Source organism: Platichthys flesus, chromosome 13, assembly GCF_949316205.1.
Source record: "Platichthys flesus chromosome 13, fPlaFle2.1, whole genome shotgun sequence".
NCBI lineage: Eukaryota > Metazoa > Chordata > Actinopteri > Pleuronectiformes > Pleuronectidae > Platichthys > Platichthys flesus.
In genome coordinates this window covers 20,954,173-20,975,755 of record NC_084957.1, presented here as the reverse complement: position 1 = coordinate 20,975,755, position 21,583 = coordinate 20,954,173, and the positions used below count along the sequence as shown (strand labels likewise).

The following is a 21,583-nucleotide window of genomic DNA, read 5'->3' as shown; positions in this document are numbered from 1 at the left end:
TAAGTTGTCATTGTAAATGGTAAATGGTTTTGTATTTATGAAGCGCTTTTCTAGTCTCAATGACTCAAAACGCTTTACAGTACAGTTTTACATTCGCACACACATTCATAAAGTGCATCTATTCACAGCACTTTGTTATTATATGGTGGGCCATTGCCCAAGGACACTTCGACATGCAGATGGGTCAGACTGGGGATCGAACTGCCGACCTTCAGGTTGGAGGACGACCACTCTACCCCTCATTTACAGCCGTCCCGGTGTTGTGGAGTATTGTGCATCTCCACAACACCTCTACTGTTACTGTTTACCTTTATTGTTATGGGTGCATGAGCTTTCTTGTTTAATGTCTTCACCTTTTCTTCATTTGTTCCTCAGTGACTGATTCAAATACAGTTTTGGGAAATGCAGGATGAGTCTTTTTTCCTCCACTGTGTGTGTGTGTGTGTGTGCGTGATTTCAGTTTTGTGGTGCATGTGCTCTCCCGTCCCTAGTCCTCGTGTTTGATTTATGATAACAGCGTATAGATCTTTATTTGCTTTCACAATGTTTCATGATCTTTCGTATAGATTCCTCCCAAAGCCAGAGAGGATTGACTGAGTAATGTACTGAACTTTTTTTTCATCTATCAGAGACAGAAATGCTCTTGAGGAAGCTCCGCCTAGAATATCTGCGGTCAGAGTGGAGGAAAAAGCAGGAGTTCCCACTCCGCTTAATATTTCAGCTTCTGGGAAGCTGCCATACTCTGTTTTTTCCAATTTCTTGCAAACTATCATTAGAAATAGATTTACATTAAAATGTTCCTGCATTAGAACTATGAGGGTTTAGGATTTTTTGGACTATTATGTACACATTCTAATGTTAGTAAATAGAGGGTAAACATGGTTTAAAAAGCCAAAAATCTAAAGTGCAGGAAGTTAAAAGAACAAAAAAAAAAAGAAAAAGGAGGAACACAGGAACACAGGAACACACAGCTGGAGCACATCCTGTCTCTCGCCGACGATCTTTGGCTCCGCGCTGACGTGCGTCGGTGCGTCACGTGACCTGAGGAATGTTAACAATGCAGCGAGTGTCCAACTTTGTGCTGATTTCTGAGAGTGTGGAGAAAATGGAGGCTGCTTTCATCACATCCACTCAGCCCGTCCGCCTCCACTGATTCCCCCGCGGCCTGCTCTCGGCTCCTCGCTCCGGGGACACGGAACTTTTTTTCCTGGTGGGTTTTAAACGGCGGTCGGTCTGCGGGGTGTCGCTCCACGGACCTGGAGACATCGAGGCTTCTTCTTCTCACATGGTGAGTATGCTGGAGGGGAGTGGTGCTGGGGCTTTAGCTGCACGACTCGCACGACTCGGTGACTGCTGGAGGAAAAAAAGCTCCTCCGAGTCGAGCTGAAGTTCACAGGAAAAGTTGAGCGTGTGTTCTGGTTGTTTCTTCAGGGTTTAGGGGTAAAAGGAGGGGGGGGTCTCTGCTGTGGCCCCCTCTCCCTGTGTCGAAGGCCACAGGACGCTCTAACAGGGATTTCCTCTCATGTTCAAGGCCTCTTCAGCACAAACTACACAGACACCATTTTGTAACGGTTCTAAAGCCCTGGCCCAGATGTTGAATTGAGCTAATAAACACGAGAAGAAACAGAAAAAACACGATCTCCTGCTGAAAAGTTGTTTGAGATATGTTGAGGTTCTTGCATGTGACCCCCAGGTTCAGGGCCCATGTAAAGAGCTGGAAAAATCCAGTGTTTCTGTCTTTAAAAGGGCTCCAATTTAAACTATTGGATCATATTTGCTACATCATTTTACATGTTGGGTGAAATATCTCTGTACTATGAGTCTGGTGGCATAAGGAAAAACTCTGAACTGTGAAAGACAATGGTTTGTGTGCAATCCTTGTATATGTTAGTTTTTATCTCATTCATATTTCTCTATGGCTTTTATATTCCTTACACTTATACTTGATACTTACTGATGCTCATTTTTTACTCTTGCTGCTGTGATATTGCAAATTTCTCCATGTGGGACTAATGAAGGATTATTTTATGTTATCTCAAAAATTATGGTGCAGTTATTCTGAAATTGCCAAATGTTTGCATGGGACCATTTTAAGCAGATACTATATATCCAGGAGCGACGCTGTTATTCAGGTGTTTGTGTTTGTGTGTGTGTGTGTGTGTGTGTATCTGTCAAAACATCCTGTGGTAATATCAGTGTTTGATTGAACTTTCTCTCTGTGTCTTTTTGATTTGCGTTGGAAAAAAGTCTTCAAATTAGCCCGCAATCTATTGGGAACGTTCTTTACTTTAATCTTGTGGCCCCTAAAAAACATTATTCCCCAGCGATCATTTCAAGTACTGGCATGGTCCCCCCTTTGCAGAGCCATCAACAGGGATCCAGGGGTTATCCCATTTATGCTAAAACTGCCACGTTTTTTCAGGTGTTAACATTTTATGGCCCTATAAGTTGATAGCAAAGGTGATTAAGACCTTTCCCAGTGTTTAAGGACCTTTTCCAGCCAAAACAATCGTCAAGTCAGTACCGATGGACCTCATGGGGAACAACGCTTGGTCCTAATGAGGCAAAACATAATTTCTGAGCTCCTGGTTAAGGTCAGGGGTCAAAGGGGGTTGATCATGCAGATGTACGAGTGAGCCATCATACAATCATCATAAATCATGAGGTTTAACACATAAATGGTTTAATGTTCAACCTCAGAGCTGTTTAACATGTTATTTGTCCTTCTCTTGAAGGAGAATTCAAAACCACAACCGTCCCTCAGGAGTTAAAGTCAGTATTTATACTTAACGGAAATGATAGTGACACATTATCTTGATTACGATCAGTATTAGCTGATAGGAACCGGGCCTCCTGATAGCCTTCTGGTCATATCACTGTATGCAGAATTTATCATTGAATGTGCAATTTTCACTCAACTCCTGCATAGGTTTGCACTGATGCAACCACGTGCTCCTTTCAGGTGTCCTGCTAATACTACGACGTTTGAACACTCTCCTTCTGCCTGACACACATGCTTGACTCCTCTGATTGCTGTGCAGCAGGCCTGAGTTGTTCAAAGTAGATAATAGCACCCAAAGTCACTTTTTCTTTTGTAACAATAAGGCCTATTATAGTGAGGTTGTGCTGGTGGTGCAACAGTGCGTCATCAGGTATTGAGCCGCAGCTGGATCTAATTCTGTCAGGCGGTGCAGATGCATCTGTCAGGGAAGAATCACAGGGATGACTGCGGTGAGAAATCACCCACTGGACTACAAACGGAGCAGATGCTGGCAGATGTTGGCCGTGGCCATTTTAAGGTGCGGAAATGTATTGTGTATCAGCAGTTAGCAAGATCCCAGCTCTGCAACAAAACATAGCTGCAAACTTGGTGTAAAAAGATAATGGGAATAGCTGAAGTTGAAATCTGGGAACGAGATGATGTAAACTCTGGCTGAGGCCAAGGCTTGGGCTGATTTTTGAGTGTGTGTGTGTTGTTGAAGATGGATGAACTCTGTGGGTGTGTAGAAGTATGCAGGAGGGATGTTTCCGAAGTCCAAGTTCAATTTCTCTTCACTTGAGCTCAGATTACAGGTTTTCTACAATCCTGTTTTTTAAATAATCTAGTGACACATAAGGAGTAACTGTTTGCAATTCATCCAGTGTAGAAAAATCAGTCACACCACTAACAGCAGTGCTAAAATAATCTTCCCAGGAGGGTTTACACACCACTGCAGCTTTCTGCTTTGCAGTGACAGTCATCTTTCTCTCTCAACTTCAGCTGCTTTTTCCTCAAGCTTTCTCTTTGTCTGTATAAACCAGGACAAATGAAAGTTATGTGTTAGCTAGAGCAGACCGTGCCGCTAGCTTTACCCTCATCTAAATAGCATCGGATATAAAAGGTATCCGGCCGACATGTTGGAGGTCCTGAGGACATATCTGAACTGGGCTCGGTCGATAAACAAACTTGAAATACAGGCTCGATTTTAAGATTATAGATGTTCTGATACAGTCTGTTTCGATTCCGGATCCTTGCATATTGGTCGATACGAGTACCGATCCAAAAGCAGATCATTTCAAAAAATAACTTTTTATCATATTTTTTAAAGCTGTCTGCTGCTTATCCTTTATTAAAGTGATAATTACTGTCATTGTTGTATGGCCTGGCTCAGGATAAAAACTAATATAGCAACTTCAAAGTCTACTGGATCAGTACATAGATTTACGTACTTGTAAACTCTTGATCTGGCATTTTCAGTATTTCCGATGCTTTTATTGAAACATTTCTCAAATAAATAGCTTTACCCATGTCTCAATAGCAATATATACCAAGTACATACCCAAATTTAGCATGGTCCATATGGAAATAATAATTGGACAACTCAGCTTAAAGGTTCAGTGTATAAGATTTGGTTGAAAGTGATCTATTGGCAGAAATTGATAAATAATAACCCTAGTGATGTTTTCACAAGTTTGTTTCACCAAAATTTTACGACTTGTTTGAGTGGGCCTTTTATATTTAAATACTTTATATTTACATCGGGAGCGGGTCCTCTCCATGGAGGCCGCCATGTTTTTTTACAGAAGCCCGAACTGGAAAACATATACTTTTTTTGAGATTTGACAACTGCAGGATACCAAGGTTCTCGTTCATGTTTGGAAGGTGAGATTGAGTTGAGGTGTCTTCAGCTGCAACATGCAACATCACCACTATATGTGAAAAAATTCTACACAGTGAAGCTGTAAAGGGGACATATTATGCCCATTTGACCACAGTTGATATGGTTCCTTGGGGTCTTAATGAAATGTCTGTAACATATTTTGGTCAAAATACCACAAGGATCATTTAAAACAGCACCCTTTTTACCCTGTCTAAAACAGCCCTCCTCAGATTGACCTGTTTGAGTGCCCCGCCCCCCTCACCCCCCGGTGAGCCTGGCTGCGAGAGCCCCAGCTCCCCAGCACAGCCCCGCAGTGGGAGCTTGAGCTGGCGCAGCAGCATCCTTCCACACTGTTAGAGGTGTCCCGGGGGTCTCTTCTTTATGCGGCCACTTAAATGTCTGATAGGTAGCAGCAGCGAGCTAACGCTAGCAGAGCTCCACCCGAGCTAACCGGGCCGGGCTAGCGTTAGCTCGCTCGTCAAAGGCTGTCTAGCGAAACTCCCTACATGGGCATGATGTGATTATGACGTTTATTTCGGTCATAATCCCATTCGACGCACTCTAGCATATCGTTTCTGACATAGAGGAACCACAACAAATCGCTGGAGTTGTTTTCTTCCAGAGTTTTTGGGATGGTAGACATGCCAGATACCCAAATTAACGTGTAGAAGTACTACAAAAGTGGAATTTTCATAATATGTCCCCTTTAGGATGGAATAGTTTACCTCTACTGGTTCAATTTTACATCCTAATTTTTTATATATGTATAGTTTTTGTTGTTTTCATTTCTGTTTTCTTTACAAGGTCACGCTTTTTATGTGAGGCTCTTTATAACTTTGGATTTGAAAGCTTCTATATAGATAATGATTTACTCCTCTTTGCTGTCTTTTCAAACCTGTAGACTTCAGTTGACTTTTACATTTAGTTATTTCTCCTCTGTACATATTTTCATAGAATCATCCAGATTCTCAAATCACAGGTTAGATTTCATCTGAGCTGCAGACGGTCAGAAAGCATAGAATTTGAATCTGTGAACTATTTTAACAAATCTGTTAAATTATTCAGGTTGTACTCAAACATCCTCCTACGACTTATTTCCAGACAGCAATCATCCATAGATCTTTGTTTTTCCTTCAGTTTATTTTGGTCAGCATAGTCTGTCCCATGATTCATCGATGGTATGAGTCTACTTGTAGTTACTTGTGGAATGGCATTCTCGTAGGTCAGACATGGCGCCTGAAGCATTGCAGGAATGGAGGCAAGAGATCCCAGAGATGGAGCATCATTTATGCAGCTTGTCCCCGCCCTTCTCCCGGGGTAGGGGGGGAGTTCAGCAGTTCTCTGGTGGGATCACAGCGATCTATTGCATGGATAAAACATTTCTTCATATCTATGATACAGAATGTAAATATATTTAAATCACATAAAACCATCAAATTTATTTTCATTTCAATTAGCTATTTTCCACTCTGTTATTGAACAACAGCAAAATCTTCATGTGTTTTTTTTTAAAGACATTTTTCATTTATTTCTGAGCAGTGTTTCAATTTGGTATCTGAGAACTCATTTAGTCAGATGGTTTGTTGCATAAATACTACAATATCTATGAGCCTCAGCGGCTGTTGCTATGAAGAAGTCGATCAGATGTTTGAATTAAAGGTGCAGCAAGTCTTAAACACTTAATTGTTGTATTTATAGTGTGGAGTTGAAACAGGATTTAGCTTCTGCTTTATGATAACAGTTTTAAATGTTTTTTACCTCCAGACGCCTGTATTCACAAAAAAAATTCTGTTGTCCTTGTATTTCAATAAACTACAAAGTGCTCTGGCTTCCAAACTTTATCAATTAGTTGTCAGATAAATAAGGCAAATACAAATCGGTGTAGGAATTGTTTTTGGTAACTGCAAATATATACATTTATAAGCGAATGAAAAACATGTATATAACCATGTGAGCATGTTGATGTTTAGTTTATTAGTTTACAGTCTCCATGAACAACAGAGCCTTTGAGCCAGTTTGCCATATAGCTTGTTTACATCTGCAGAAAAGCAACACCGTACAATATATTTAAATTTAGCTCAAAGCATTGCATTCCTAAATTCAGTCCCACCAAGCTTACTTTACAGTAGAAGAACAATGGCCTTGTGCTGTTTGTTGAATGTATTTACTATCAACAATGTTTATTTTCTTAGCAGGACAGCTATATTACAGATATTAACTCAGTTGATCTGCCAGCTGGTATTTCACCAAGCAGTAATATCTCCATCCCTTGGTCTGATCCAAGGTCAGTTTGTTATTTTTTGTGTTCAGGAAATTCAGAAATGCATGTCGGCAAATCAGTTTTAATCCATTGCTTGACTCAAGCTATGACAATGGTCAACACAGCTCAGGTCAAAGTTCAACGGATTTGAACTTTGGATGCATCCCCTCCTCAGCTCTGTAGAGATCTGTAGAACAGTCCACCGACAGAATTCCTTTTTGTAGTAATAGGAATAAAGCAATAGTCTGGTTTTCATCCTGCGGCTGTTACTCCTAAGAGAACTGTGTCTTTGGAAAATTACATTTTTCAGACTTATCGATTCATACACATGCACCATATCTGTCATTTTTAAGTTTAAAAATGTTGCAGATACAGAATAAAAGCTTTCAGCAGCCAGACACTGGTAACAACACGAGGTTTCGATTCAATATGTCTCACTTTTCTTCATTTATTGCAGATTTTGTGCCTGTTATCTGCATTCCATTGCACCACATCTTCAATTGTCTCACTCCTTCCAAACACTGTACATCCCACTGTTGCAATGTCAATCGTCAAATACGGCGCCTGACAGGAACATGTGCATTTGTTCCGCACGTCATCCCATCTGCCCCGGAGGAGTAACGCTGCTGTGGCAGAATGCTGAGTATGGTCCTCCAGATAGGACTGTCAGATGGTGTTGCATGTCGGATCACAGGGGAGCATCGCAGGCAGAGCTGCGGTTTGGGGTGGGGGGGGGCTGAGGTTGCAGCAGGGAGGGCTCCTGACTTGTTTTGATCCCAAGATGCAGCGCTGCGCTCTCACAGGGGTGTTTACTGATGACCACGTAGCAGAGGTATGCAGTGAGAGGGCCTGACTTGTGCAACCAGAACTATGCATAGATGTGATGCGGAGGGGGGGGGGGGGGGGGTTCAGGTGGCATTTCTTGACCCCTTACATTCCTGTATTATGCATTCGGTATTCACCAATGCTGCTTCCGCACAAGTAATACTGAATCTGACATCCAGGTTATACCAGACTCTAACTGGAGCCATGTTTGAGACATCAATGACAATATTCTAATCATGATATCAGGCTGGAATAGACCTTCATCCTTTCAAATAGCAGATAACAGCTGATCATGCCAGCCACCTATGATGTGATGCATTGACTCTAACTAATTTCGAAGACAATAACAGCAATAACGAATCACCATCTCCAAGAGTCCAAGGTTATATCATGTGTAAACAATCCCAAAAATATTTTTGCTATATTTTGAAATATACATGTTGGGCTTGAAGAACAACCCCAAAAAAACAAATTGTCTTAATAAATCAGTTCATCACCTCAGCTCGGCAGGTTTGTGATTCTCTAACATGTAAAGGCCCATACAACTTAACAATATGTCAATCATTTTAATTAATCAAATCCTGTAGTTTGCCAGTAATCTTTAATGGCTGTTTGCATAAAAGTGACGAAAGATGATGTTTCCATAGAATTTAGATATTGTATTTTTGAGGGTCCGATATCGGGATTGAACATTTTTTTTATGCAATATATTGGCATTGATTCCTAAGATGTTGTTATTATACTCTTAGGAAAAATACATGTAACTGAGGCTTTTACTTTTGAACCATAGACTTTTATAAATAACTATAAATAAAAAGACAACATAAATACAACCAACAGAGAAATGTTGTTGAGGCTTGTTATGTTACTGTTTAACCATAAAGTTTATATAAATGATGAATAAGTGGAGCACTAAATGTTACTACTGTCAATCCTTTCCCTCCTCCAATGCACTGACAGCTGTTCAACATAAACATGTATGAGGTATAAAAACTCTGATCAATGGAAAGCACTTTTAACGTTCCTGTGCTCACGATGTAAACAGACCAGTGCTGGCTTTCATTTTAGAATCTCAGAAAAACACCAACACTTTACTTGACCACACTCTTTATGCTCAAACTGTGTCCCTCCTCCACAGGCGCAGATTGGCAGCATCATGGTTTGGCTCCGCAGTGCCCTCGTGACCGGCTGCATTTCCTGGAATAAGCTGGAACCTGAACCTTGAGAGCTGCACCATGGAATGTTTGTAGTATCCCCACATCATCCTTAGCCAACCCACCAGCATCGGCAAGAATCAGAAACACAAAGAGAGACACAAACAAATAAAGGGACACACACAGGGACTCCAAGATCTGCTGTGGGACACTCTTTATCTATTTAGGTCAGCCAGCTTGAAAGGGATCCTTCGGAGGGTGCAGGGGAGTGAGTGTCAATTTGTGTGAGTGCATGTGAGTGTGTGTTTCCCTTTTAGAGTAGGTGCCTCTCCTCAGGTACTGAGGCCATGAGGCCAAAGACTTTCCCGGCCGCCCCGTACGTGGGCAACACGCGCCAGAGGCTTCAGGAGATCAAGGAGGGTCTGAAGCAGCCGGCCAAGCTGGTGAGCCAGGCCCTGCATGGGGGCAGCTCCCGGGGCGACGGCGGCAGAGGGGCCGACTGCAAGAGCGGAAAGGACACAGCAAGCCGGCAGCAGCAGGTCCGACCCCCGCAGAAGTTTAACAACTACCAGAATGCCCTGCGGGAAATCCGCAAGTCGCTCATGCCCTTCGCCAATGAGTCGGGCCCATCCTCGGGGTCGGGGCACCCTTCAGGCGCTGGGGAGGTGAACCGGCAGATGCTGCAAGAGCTGGTGAACGCCGGCTGTGACCAGGTGAGCTAGAAAATTTAAAATAATTCTGTATCTCTATTTAACAAAAACAAAAAAACTACCATAGTAATATTTCCTGTAATGGGCCCGTAATCCTGCTGACAAACAAACAAACAAACTAACAGTGGTGAAAACATTAGATCCTTGGCGGAGGTAATAATTCAACAGAAACAGTAATGGAATAGATCATTTTCTTCAAAATGAGCAAATGCCTCGACCTGGTTGATCAAAAGTTCTCAAACACCTAAACCAACTTCATAAACTCTCATTTTAGATTATATATTTTTTTTTTTTTTTCTGACGTTTAACTGCACCATGTATGAAAACCAAACAGGAATCATAACTGATAAAGTTACTGTTTTTGCTTGAATTTCTTTTCATTGCTTTGATGCATGATACAAGAAGCAGAAAGATATGGGATGTGATGTGTCTGAATGCAGTTTATGAATTTGTTGCTCTGTTACTCTTGGACATACAAAGTCACTCTGCCTCCTTCAGTAGGAATTCTTAATGTAAGCAGCAAAAAAAGAAAAGGGAGCCATACGCTCATGGATGCAATACAATACTCGACGTCCTCGCTAAGTGTACAGCGCTGCCATCACAAAACACAGGCCTGAGAGTTGATATGTTGAAATATCGTGTGGAATGCAAATTCGCCATCAAACGTCTAGAAAGTTTCCATGCCTGTGCTACTCTCGACCTTCACTTTAGAAATTATCGTATATTTGATGCAGCCGAGAGGTCGATGATGTTGTAGAAGTTGTTGATGATGAAGGAAGGATTCCGAGGACCCAGTAGTTTCAGTGTAACAAAGTTTATTACAAGAAATTACAGGTCGGGACGGGCATCTAGATACCCGGAGACACACAGCCAATAGTGAAAGTCTGACGTGCTGGGGTCTTACACACAGTTATATAGGGAGTTTGGTTCCACCCATGACTTCTGGGTAAAACACATCCCACATGGGATTTCTGACTTAATAAGGACACGTTTTTGTGTCCGAACATGAAGACACACTGGTCAAGAACATCCCTTCTGAGCCCATTTGTTAACTGGTCAGAGATGGTTCCCTAGATCAAAGGTCGTCCCCAAATAGGTAAAGTAAATAAGACAAACACCTGGTGGACTCTCTGAGAATGTCTGAGTGTCCAAAGGGCAAACACCATAAATGTAAGCCTATTATTATGTTCTAAGCATATGTCAACATGTTTTACTCTAACGAATACACAACAAAATCACTGAGAATCATGTGGATCCTGTTAATCAGGGGTCACCTCCCTCGAGTTGGAGGAGAGGTGATGTCAGCATCACACCAATATGCTGCAGCTCCAAATGTTTAGAGCAGATTTATTCATCTCACAAATTCAGAGCTTATCTGCAAAGTAAATGTGTGAAATGGTGCTGTTGGATGTTGCACATTGCTGTTGCATCACGGATGACACGTAGATTTATTGCTATGATGTTCTGCTAGAAGTGAAAATATAACCAGAAAGTCCATTCAAAGCTTTTTTTAACCCTATGACTTACCAAATAGTTTATCCTGATTAACTGTGATATAAATGATCAAGTCTGTATGTTTTGCTTCGACAACGTTATCACACTTAATGTTATTTCTATACATGGAGAAGATGAGGAAGGTGTTAGGTGCGACCGGTCCAGTTGAGCTTTGGAACATCAGTGGTTAAAGGTCTGGAGGACAGGCCCTGTGACAGAGCTCGGCCTGTGAAGAATGCTTCACTCAAGCCCATGCACAGCCCTGCGAAGAAAGCTCCCCGCTGCAGGGAAGTTCTAAGGCTGCAGGGAAAAGCCAAAATCAATTTTTAACTTATTGCAGCTTAAGACCCGCTGTTGGTCGGTTGTTTGCTGACAGCAGGACCTTAACTCTGTATCTTGATTCCCTGTCTTTCACTGGACTTGTAGTTCATCAGAGCAGAGTACACAATCTTTTCAGCCTCCCAGAGACTTGTGACCTTGGAACAGAAACCTTTAAAGCTTGAGCCATGATGTATTCCATTTTCATTAAACTGCCATCTAACTATCGTATACGCTGCACACTGTTATATTCACTTTTACCAATCTGAATTAGTTATTTTATTGGTTCACCACGTTATTTTCTCAGAAAATGCTAAAATATAGCATATTTGAACTGCCAAAGCCAATTGATTTATCTACCAGTATTTTTGTTTTACTTTAATCAAGTCTGACAACAGTGAAAAATTGCCTTATATTGGCTCATATTACGGCCATTAGTATTTTGACTTGTAACGTGGTGATTAAGAAGCTGTTGCAGATTGACCTGCTTGTGTACTTTAAATCTGCGTGAGAGTTTCCAGTTGGTGTGAGTTTGGGTTTAAAACAGGGTGAAAATGCGTACCTCCAGCCAACTTTCTGCTCTGTGTCTGTTCACAGTTGTTCTTAAAAGCGCTTCTTTGTTAAGTGTGTTGTGTAACTGTTGACACAGACTTTTTTCATACAGTTAATCTTTTAACAAACTATCCAAAACTTTTCTACTGTCTCTAAATTTGAGACTGTAATCATTCTCGAGCATAAACTGTAAATCTTGCAAACAGGAGGAGGACTCATGCATGAACAACTTTGCTTGGAGCCAGAGTCTCCACTGAATTGATCATGGCATGGAGCTATGGTTTGGAAGTCCCGCCGAATCAAGCGCTTGACCAGTTGCGAGGCAGTCGTTTTCCTCAGCTCATTGACTTCCATTGCTGCCACCTTTTGTGAATGTACCAGACCAATATGGGCCCAGTCAATACAAACAGGAAGTGAACATTCAATGGCAGCAGGGTGGAACAGTTCCTCCTGCTGCAGACGTGTCGCCACCCAACCCTTCGCCTCCCATGCTCCGTCTGTCCCAGTCTTTGTCCCTGTGTGTCTCTGCAGGTCTCTGTGTGTCTTGGGTCAATTCTTGTGAGGAATGCACAAGTTGAATTATCTAGTTTGACTGATTCATTACACATAATGAGTAATAAATCATTACTGAAGTAAATCCAATAGTAAAAATGTGAACAATGAAGAAACCAACACTTATTTTAGCTTGAGGCAGTTTCCACATTCAAAGCACATTAGACCACAATATAGAGCACAGACCAGAGTTTGTTCACAAGTCTGTTAAATACCAACAGGCAAAGGGACGTGGTCTATGGATGGTTGGTCCAGGTCACGCTTTACTATTTTCTTTTATACGCAGACTACATTTTTGGTTAAATATTTAATATCAGACTGAAATGGATTTTAAAACCTGAATATCATGCACAGTGTTGGGTCTTGACCTGGTTTGATGTCTTGACTGATGAAGGTTGACTGATCAACAACAAACAGTTCATTTATTATTAGTTTTGTGCATACGTTTTCAGTAGCTAGTGATTGTCTCATTATAATCGAGTCCAAGTGGATCTCTTAATGTCTTGTTTTGCCCAACCAACAGTCCAGACCCTATAGAAATAAATGTTTGTCGTTTCTAAAATTTGGAAAACTGGAAGTTAGATTTAATTTTGTCACTTTGCCTTAATTAATCAAATTAATAGTAAATGATTCACCATTTGTTGCAGCTTCACAACACCTAATGTTGCTAGAAAGCTCTGTTTGACGATGGATTGCGTCACAGTGTCGTGACAAGGTTGTTCTATTTCAAAGGACCCTTCAAATGTGATCACAAATATGTCCCTTGCTCCAATAGTTGGATCCTTCTTGGTCACCCGTTCCCACGATTCATTGGGCCTCATTGACACACTTTTTTTGAAAGAGATAATGGCAGCAGCAGGTCATGAGAAGGGGGCTGCGTCTCATTTCAGTTTGGCATCCATTGTCTACGTGGCACCTGAAGCTTAAGGGGCAATAAAAACTAGGCAGCCATTTTCACATCACTATAGATCTGTATCAAGTTTTCCCTGTTGCCCACTGTAATAATGTGTGTGAATAAGTGTCACAGCAGGTTCTCTAAAGCCCTTTCCTTCACTCTGCTCTGATTCTGTTTTGTTTGTGGAAGAAGGAAGGAAGAGACGGAAGTGAGGGAGAAATAAATTGTCGTAAATGGATGAAATCACTGATCCAGCCAATCAGAGCTCTCATGAACTTTTACCCCCACGCTGTACATATACTTGACTGTACTAATGTTTGTGAATACCAATAATTCACCTTTGACTCTTTTAGGCTACTGAGCTGAATCTATATTTTGGTATCTGTTTCAAACCAATCCAGAGCAACAATGTCAACAATCAGCTTCTACGTCTTTCGAGGTAACACAGTATTTATTATCAACAAGCTGCTTCTTCCGCCTCCTCGTCCTCTTCGTCTTCCCCGTCTTTTCCGTCTGAAGCTTACATTGTGCAGTGTGTCTAGTTACATAATCACTTTTTCTTTTTTTAAGGAGGAAATGCTTTGGAGGGGGAGTGAGTGTGGGGGGGGGGGGCGTAGTGACATGCCACGCACCAAGATGACAGAGTGAAGGAGGAAGTGAAGGGAAAGGAGGGGAGCGGTCAGCGGCAATCCCAGCAGGCCTCCTGCTGTATGTGCAGGACAAACTGCGACAGCGAAGGTATCTGTAGCACGATGAGCGTATTACAACCTTCGGCCTGTTATCAAGCGAAAACTGTGATCACGCAACAATGAGGTCAACTTAACGTAACGCGGAAGCAGTGGATGAATATTGGCATCCCTCGCCTCGCGCTGAAGTGATTTGTCAATATGGTGAAACTTATTTATGAGTACTGCGATGGTTGAGGAAAAGGAATGAAGGAAGATGGCGCAGGTTTCAATGGATCTCTGTGTGGAAACGATGCGTCCCTTTTGCTCCGTACGTCCTCCATGTGGCTTTGATTTGTAGGGAATGTGTTTCTGGTTTGGTCAAGTTCGGAGGATAATGTTGTTGACCATCACAAGAGAAGAGTGTGTGTGTGTGTTTTGTCTGTGTGAGCCCCTCTGTGTGCGTGTGCGGAGTTTGTAGGCTGGTGATTATGCATTGGGATAAGTCGGCGGCTCCCAGCCCGCAACCATTAAGAGTGAAAATGTGGCCTGGATATTTTCGAGGGAGAGAAGGAGAGAGAGACTATCCAGATTGCAAATAATTTGAATTCTTGCTTCCTGGTCTGAGGAATGTGAGCAAGGAACATCTGTCGCCATGACAGCCGGGGTCACTGGGCCCGCCTTTGCACAGGCACGCATGAATGCAAACACATGCACAATCAAAAAGAGGAACAACAAACATAACATAAAAATAGAAGAACAGTCTCTGAACTGTTCAATATCAGCTTAGATATCTGCAGTTAAATTTAAGACCAAATATTTATCCTCACTACAGACTATTCTGTCAAAGGTGAGAAAAAAATATATCTCCTTATTTCTATCTTTTATATAGTTGGTGTTCGACCCTCTAACCAAGATGGAAGAAAATGAATATAACAAATAATATTTAAAGTGTATGATTGTTCATTTAGAATAACGGAAGGAGAGGAGATGTGACCCGGCCCGGAGGAAGCCCGGGGCCCCCGTCTGGAGCTAGGCCCAGACGGAGGGCTCGATGGCGAGCGCCTGGTGGCCGGGTTTGCCACGGAGCCCGGTCGGGCATAGCCCGAACAAACTACGTGGCACCCCCCCTCTCTTCATCCCATGGGCCCACCACCTGTGGGCCGGCCCCGTTGGGGTCGGGTGCGCAGCCACATGGGTGGCAGCGAAGGTAGGGGGTCTCGACGGACCAGACCCGGGCGACAGAAGCTGGCTCTGAGGACGTGGAACGTCACCTCGCTGTGGGGAAAGGAACCGGAGCTTGTGAGGGAGGTGGAGCGCTATCAGTTAGATCTGGTGGGGCTTACCTCCACGCACAGTCTCAGCTCTGGTACCGTACTCCTGGATAAGGGTTGGACTCTATTCTTCTCCGGAGTTGCCGAGGGCGTTGGGCGCCGGGCGGGTGTGGGGATACTCATAAATCCCCGGCTGAGCGCCCCGGTGTTGGAGTTTTCCCCGGTAGACGAGAGGGTCGCCTCCCTGCGCCTAAGGGTTGTAGGGGGGAAAAATCTGACTGTTGTTTGTGCGTATGCACCAAACAGCAGCTCAGAGTACTCGACCTTCTTGGAGACCCTGAATGGAGTCCTGTATGGGGCTCCAATAGGGGACTCCGTAGTTCTGCTGGGTGACTTCAACGCCCACGTGGGCAACGATGGAGACACCTGTAGAGGCGTGGTGGGGAGGAACGGCCACCCTGATCTAAACCCGAGCGGTCGTTTGTTATTGGACTTCTGTGCTAGTCATGCATTATCCATAACAAACACCATGTTCGAACATAAGGGTGCTCATAAATGTACCTGGTACCAGAGTACCCTAGGCCGAAGATAAATGATCGATTTTGTGATTGTGTCATCTGATCTGAGGCCGCATGTTTTGGACACTCGGGTAAAGAGAGGGGCGGAACTGTCAACCGACCACCATCTGGTTGTGAGTTGGATGAGGGAATGGGGGAAATTTCCGGATAGACCTGGTAAGCCCAAACGAGTAGTGCGGGTGAACTGGGAACGTCTGGAGGAGGCCCCCGACCTAGGTATCTTCAACTCACACCTCCGGCGGAGTTTTTCTGGCATTCCTGTGGAGGTTGGGGGCATTGAGCCAGAGTGGGCGGTGTTCAAAGCCTCCATTGCTGAAGCTGCGGTGGCTAGCTGTGGCCTCAGGGTCTTAGGCTCCTCAAGGGGCGGTAACCCGTGGACACCGGTGGTCAGGGAAGCCGAGGTTGATGGTGTTTCGTCGTCAATTTCCCTGGTGGAGGTCACTGAGGTAGTAAAACATCTCCGCAGTGGCAAAGCCCCAGGGATTGATGAGATCCAGCCAGAAATGCTAAAGGCTCTGGATGTTGAGGGGCTGTCATGGTTGACACGCCTATTCAACATCGCGTGGGAGTCGGGTACAGTGCCAAAGGAGTGGCAAACCGGGCTGGTGGTTCAAAAAGGGGGACCAGAGAGTGTGTACCAATTACCGGGGTATCACACTTCTCAGCCTCCCTGGTAAAGTCTACTCCAAGGTGCTGGAAAGGAGGGTTTGGCCAATCGTCGAACCTCAGATTGAAGAGGAACAATGCGGTTTTCGCCCCGGACGTGGAACGAGTGTGAAGCGGCTGGGATGAGGATCAGCACCACTAAATCTGAGGCCATGACTCTTAGCAGGAAACCGATGGATTGCTTACTCCGGGTAGGAAATGAGTCCTTAGCCCAAGTGAAGGAGTTTAAGTACCTCAGGGTCTTGTTCGCGAGTGAGGGTACTATGGAGCGTGAGATTGGCCGGAGAATCGGAGCAGCGGGGGCGGTATTGCGTTCGCTTTACCGCACCGTTGTTACGAAAAGAGAGCTGAGCCGCAAGGCAAAGCTCTCGATCTACCGGTCGATCTTCGTTCCTTTCCTCACCTATGGTCATGAGGGCTGGGTGATGACCGAAAGGACGAGATCGCGGGTACAAGCGGCCGAGATGAGTTTTCTCAAAAGGGTGGCTGGCGTCTCCCTTAGGGATAGGGTGAGAAGCCCAGTCATCCGTGAGGAACTCGGATTAGAGCTGCTGCTCCTTTACTTAGAAAGGAGTCAGCTGAGGTGGTTCGGGCATCTGGTAAGTATGCCCACTGGGCGCCTCCCTTGGGAGGTTTTTCAGGCACGTCCAGTGGGGAGGAGACCTCGGGGAAGACCCAGGACTAGGTGGAGAGATTATATCTCAACACTGGCCTGGGAACGCCTCGGGATCCCCCCGTCAGAGCTGGTCAATGTGGCCCGGGAAAGGGAAGTCTGGGGCCCTCTGCTTGAGCTGCTCCCTCCGCGACCCGACCCCGGATAAGCGGATGACGATGAGTGAGTGATGAGTGAGAGTGATTGTTCATTTATCTCTTGGTTAGATGTGTTTTTGAGTTTTCATTTAATCAAATGCGTGTCTACTTTTACTGTATAACACTGAGATTTACTTTCAGTTGCTTAAATGTATCCCATCAGACATGGTTTGAAGCAATAGATAATCTTGCAAAATCTGCAATATTGTCTGTAATATACTGTATTCCAAAAAAGAAATTGATGTTTCCGCATTTTTCATGTGTAAATCCGAGTGAAACACATTCACACGTCTTAAATGTTTTGAGTTTTCATCCATTTTGGATGAAAACTCAAAACAAAACTCAAGACCTGTTTTTCAGCCAATAGTAGTAAAACTCAAATAATGATCCCTTTACAATAATTAATGGCAAAAGAAAAGTATCAGATAATGACATTTCAGAAGCTAGAATGCGTACAACCTATTGCATTTTTCCATTTACAAAAAATATTTAACAATAAGTGTATAAAATGGTTGCTAAATCATTTTTCAACTAACTATTTACAGATTTTTCGTCCCCCATCTACCGCTTGTATTCTTTAAGGTCTTCTTTATCTACGCAAGGCAGAAATACTTAACAATGTTAACCATACATGGTTTGGTCATTCTGCATTCATTTTCGCAGTTAAAGCCAACTTTTCATTATAGGAAAAAGGGATTTATGTGATAAGTACGAGAGAGAGAAAGGGGGACATAATGTGACATTACAGGGCGGCTCCGGCAGCCAGCTCTCTGCTCGCTACACAGGAATGCAACAGACACACACATCCTCATACACACAGGAAACAGAGTATAAACAGTTGTGTGGGTGTGTGTGTGACTGTGGTCAGTCTCAGGCTCATGGACGTACAGTTATTTATGTGCATGGACTTGTATATGCAATGTGAGGGGACAAAAGCAGGCATGTGCAAGCTGTATGCTTTAGTTTGTATGTCCACCTATAGATGCACTGTGATGGACACTCCACACACACATGCACACACAACAGAAGCCATAGAAAGTGTGTGGCCTTGGTATTTCCTGGCTTTCAGAGCTGTCTGTGCCCACAGTTTCTCTGCGCTTCTACTTTTAAACCATTTATGTTTGATCTAGTTTCCACCTGATGAATAAAAGCATCCAGTAACCGGCAAACCGCAGGAGGAATGGGATCAAAATGGCCGCACAGGGGTTAAAATCTCTCTCCTGAGCTGTTCTTGCATTTCCTGACACTCCTGACACTCTTTCTCCGCTTTTTCTTTACTAAGGTCGTCATCAACGTATTTTTTAACCAGCTTCAAAACAGGTACCTCCGTTACATGTGGTATTACACAGGTTAATGTGCGTTACATCTATCAAACATAGTCAACAAAGTTCAAAGTGTTTTGAATAAGGCAAATAATTACATAAAAAAACATCCATCCATCCAATCCATTTTCTACATTTTATCTTTTCTGGGTGATGGGGCGGGAGTTGAGAAATGAGTTAAAATAGATAAAAGAAAAACAATGCAACAATAAACACTGTTGCAGTGCAGTCGCACCAGAGAAAATGTAAGTATTAAGTTGTGGCACTAGCAAGAGCATTGGAGAGTTTCCTCCATCTGTATTCTGCCTAGTAGCTAAATTCTAGTTTTACCATTTTGCCTCTGACCCCCAGGCTCTTTTATCTGAGTGCTGAGCCAAGCCACTGACTGATTTATAAACTCGCAGCAGCCCTTTTAAAAACTTCTAAAATAATCTTGAAGCCATTGTAAAGATTTAAGAGTGGGAATAACGTGCTCACTTCTCCTGGTTCTTGTTAGAAGTCTGGCAGCCGCAGTCAGAATGCACTGCAGGTGTTTAATGTTCTTTCTGGGGAAGAGCTCAGCACAGCTCTTCCCAAAAAAGTTGTACATATTTAGTTGTATTTGTATTTTTTACATTTAAAAAAAGAGTTTATGGTTAAACTGTAAAATATGTGTCATGGTTTTGAGAACGGCATCTTCATAATCACTGCCAATATCTTTTTGATATTCTGGGTATCTGGAAGTTTTTATTAATTTTATCATGCAAACAAAATAAAAAGGTATAGAAGATGTTAAAAATACAAAGTAAAAAAAAGGATGGCTATTAAAAGACTAGTGAGTCTTGAGCTGAATTAAAAAGGAAGATTAAATAGGTAGAACTTAAAATTATATTTTAGATTATCAATAGTGGGTCCTGATGCAGACAGGGAGACTGTTCCAGAGCTTTGGTGCAGAAGCAGAAAAGGCTTGGTTTCATTTGGTAGATTCTTCTTAATGAAAAGAAGTAAATACAGCATCTGCAGCAAATAGACATTAAAAATCAGTCTCTTTAAGTAAAAGGCACCACTTCGTATAAGTTCATGGACTTTACACATTAGGGCATGTGTAAATTATAAAAAATAGTTTTACTTCTTTTCTCATCAAACATAAAGAAACATGTGATTTGCCTGGGGCTAAGCTGTAAAGCAAGAATTGAACACTGTCACGGTTTGTGGTTCAACTCCCGCTGTGACCCCATGAATAATGACATGCACTTAATGTCATCTGTAAAAGTCTCAAGCCCTCAATTTGTTGCTGCTGCCCCTCCTTTTGGCCAGCAGGGGCGCCTTTTCTGGCCGTCTGGGAAGAGCTCAGAGTATAAATGTCTCTGCAGTGAGGTCATATGCCATACTAGGGGATTTCCTCATCTAGGTGTGGGTTGCTCTGTGGAGAGGGGACGACATAGTCTGATTGCTTATCTTTCCACCTCAGTGTCCTGTTTGTTTACTAAACTGTAATATAATGTAGTATGATGGCATCACCTGGAGAATACTTTATTTGCAGGCAAGGGGATGTTATAAAAGTTTGTTTCACTCTGCAATAAAGTTAGGAATTCTTGTAAAAGCATTATTGAAATATTCTCCCCCTTAAATCTATAATAAATAAAAATGCATAAATCCAACCCCATAGGAAGAAATGTAGACAAACAAACAAATAAACATTACATTACATTACATTACATGTCATTTAGCTGACGCTTTTATCCAAAGCGACTTACATTTTAAGAACACTCAACATTTTTGAGGGGCCATTTAGGGGTTCAGTATCTTGCCAAGGACACTTAGGCATGTAGATGGGACAGCGTGGGATTCGAACCGGCAACCTTCTTGTTGCAGAGCACCCGCTCTATCCCCTAGGCCACGCTCTCCCCCGTAAACGTAATACTGATCATGATAATAAATTATAATATAAACTGTATAAAACACTGTTAGCCTGTCCTTGTGCAACACAGCAGGCAACTATCTATGCTCTCACTACAATTACCTATTTATATTCTGTAGCACTGCTGCAGCCAAAAGACGCTTTGTTATCGTTTGAGTCTCTGAAACTGTCGTCTAGGCTTTAGTTTGTCTGTGTTTTTTATTAACCTGATATAATGCCAAACATTTAAAACTATAAATCAGAAATACAATTGCTCACTGTGTCTTAAAGGGATAGTTCATCCAAAAATGAAAATTCACTTATCTTCTCACCACTCTGCCGATGGAAGGGTGGGTGAAGTGTTTGAGTCCACAAAACACTCAGGAGTCTCAGGGGTAAACTTTGTCAGAGCAGAATCCAATAGGATTAATGGCATAAGTGAACTATCTAAGGTGAAAAGGATCTACTGACAGAAATGTTATATAAAAATAATCCTAGTGATGTTTTCACAAGTGGACAAACTAATCACCTTTGAGTTTTTGAGGTGAGGGGTTTTCGGCTGCAAGATGACACTTCACCACATGTCACTAAATTCTACACACTGCAACTTTTAGAAGAATAAAAGCACAACATGCCTTCATACTGCTCCTGTGGAGTCATACGAGTGTCTGGAAGCGCCAACATTCATTTTCGACTCGAATCAACGTCATTTACATTGTTTTAAACCTAAATGTCTGCTGATAAGCTTCCAACAAGGTGCATTCAGGGGCTGTTAGAAATCCTAACGTCCATTAGCTTAGCCACTTCTGGTGTACTTTTAGCCCTAAAAAACAATGTAAATAACCTTGTTTGGAGTCAAACTGAATTTATTTTATCCCTTGAATCTCGAGTTGAAAAGCTTCTAACATCTCCCCCTTTTCAAATTAACATGGACCAAAGGAATGATTGCCATTACTTAATAAAAGGGCCATAAACAGGAAAGGAATGCC

At 42.7% G+C, this 21,583-nt stretch overlaps 1 protein-coding gene across 2 annotated transcripts in view; it reads left to right on the top strand.

Annotated features, from left to right (window-relative positions):
* The first annotated feature begins 1,049 nt into the window (after nucleotides 1–1,049).
* Nucleotides 1,050–21,583, top strand: part of lats2 (large tumor suppressor kinase 2) — a 33,472-nt gene continuing 12,938 nt past the window's right edge. The window contains exons 1-2 of one of the 2 annotated variants that reach the window (XM_062402454.1): nucleotides 1,050–1,288; nucleotides 8,864–9,592. In XM_062402454.1, the coding sequence (XP_062258438.1) occupies nucleotides 9,227–9,592 (366 nt within the window). In that variant the 5' untranslated portion in view covers nucleotides 1,050–1,288; nucleotides 8,864–9,226. Of the gene's footprint in view, nucleotides 1,289–8,863; nucleotides 9,593–17,246; nucleotides 17,419–21,583 lie in introns of those variants that run through there. The other variant, XM_062402455.1, reaches the window with a different exon arrangement.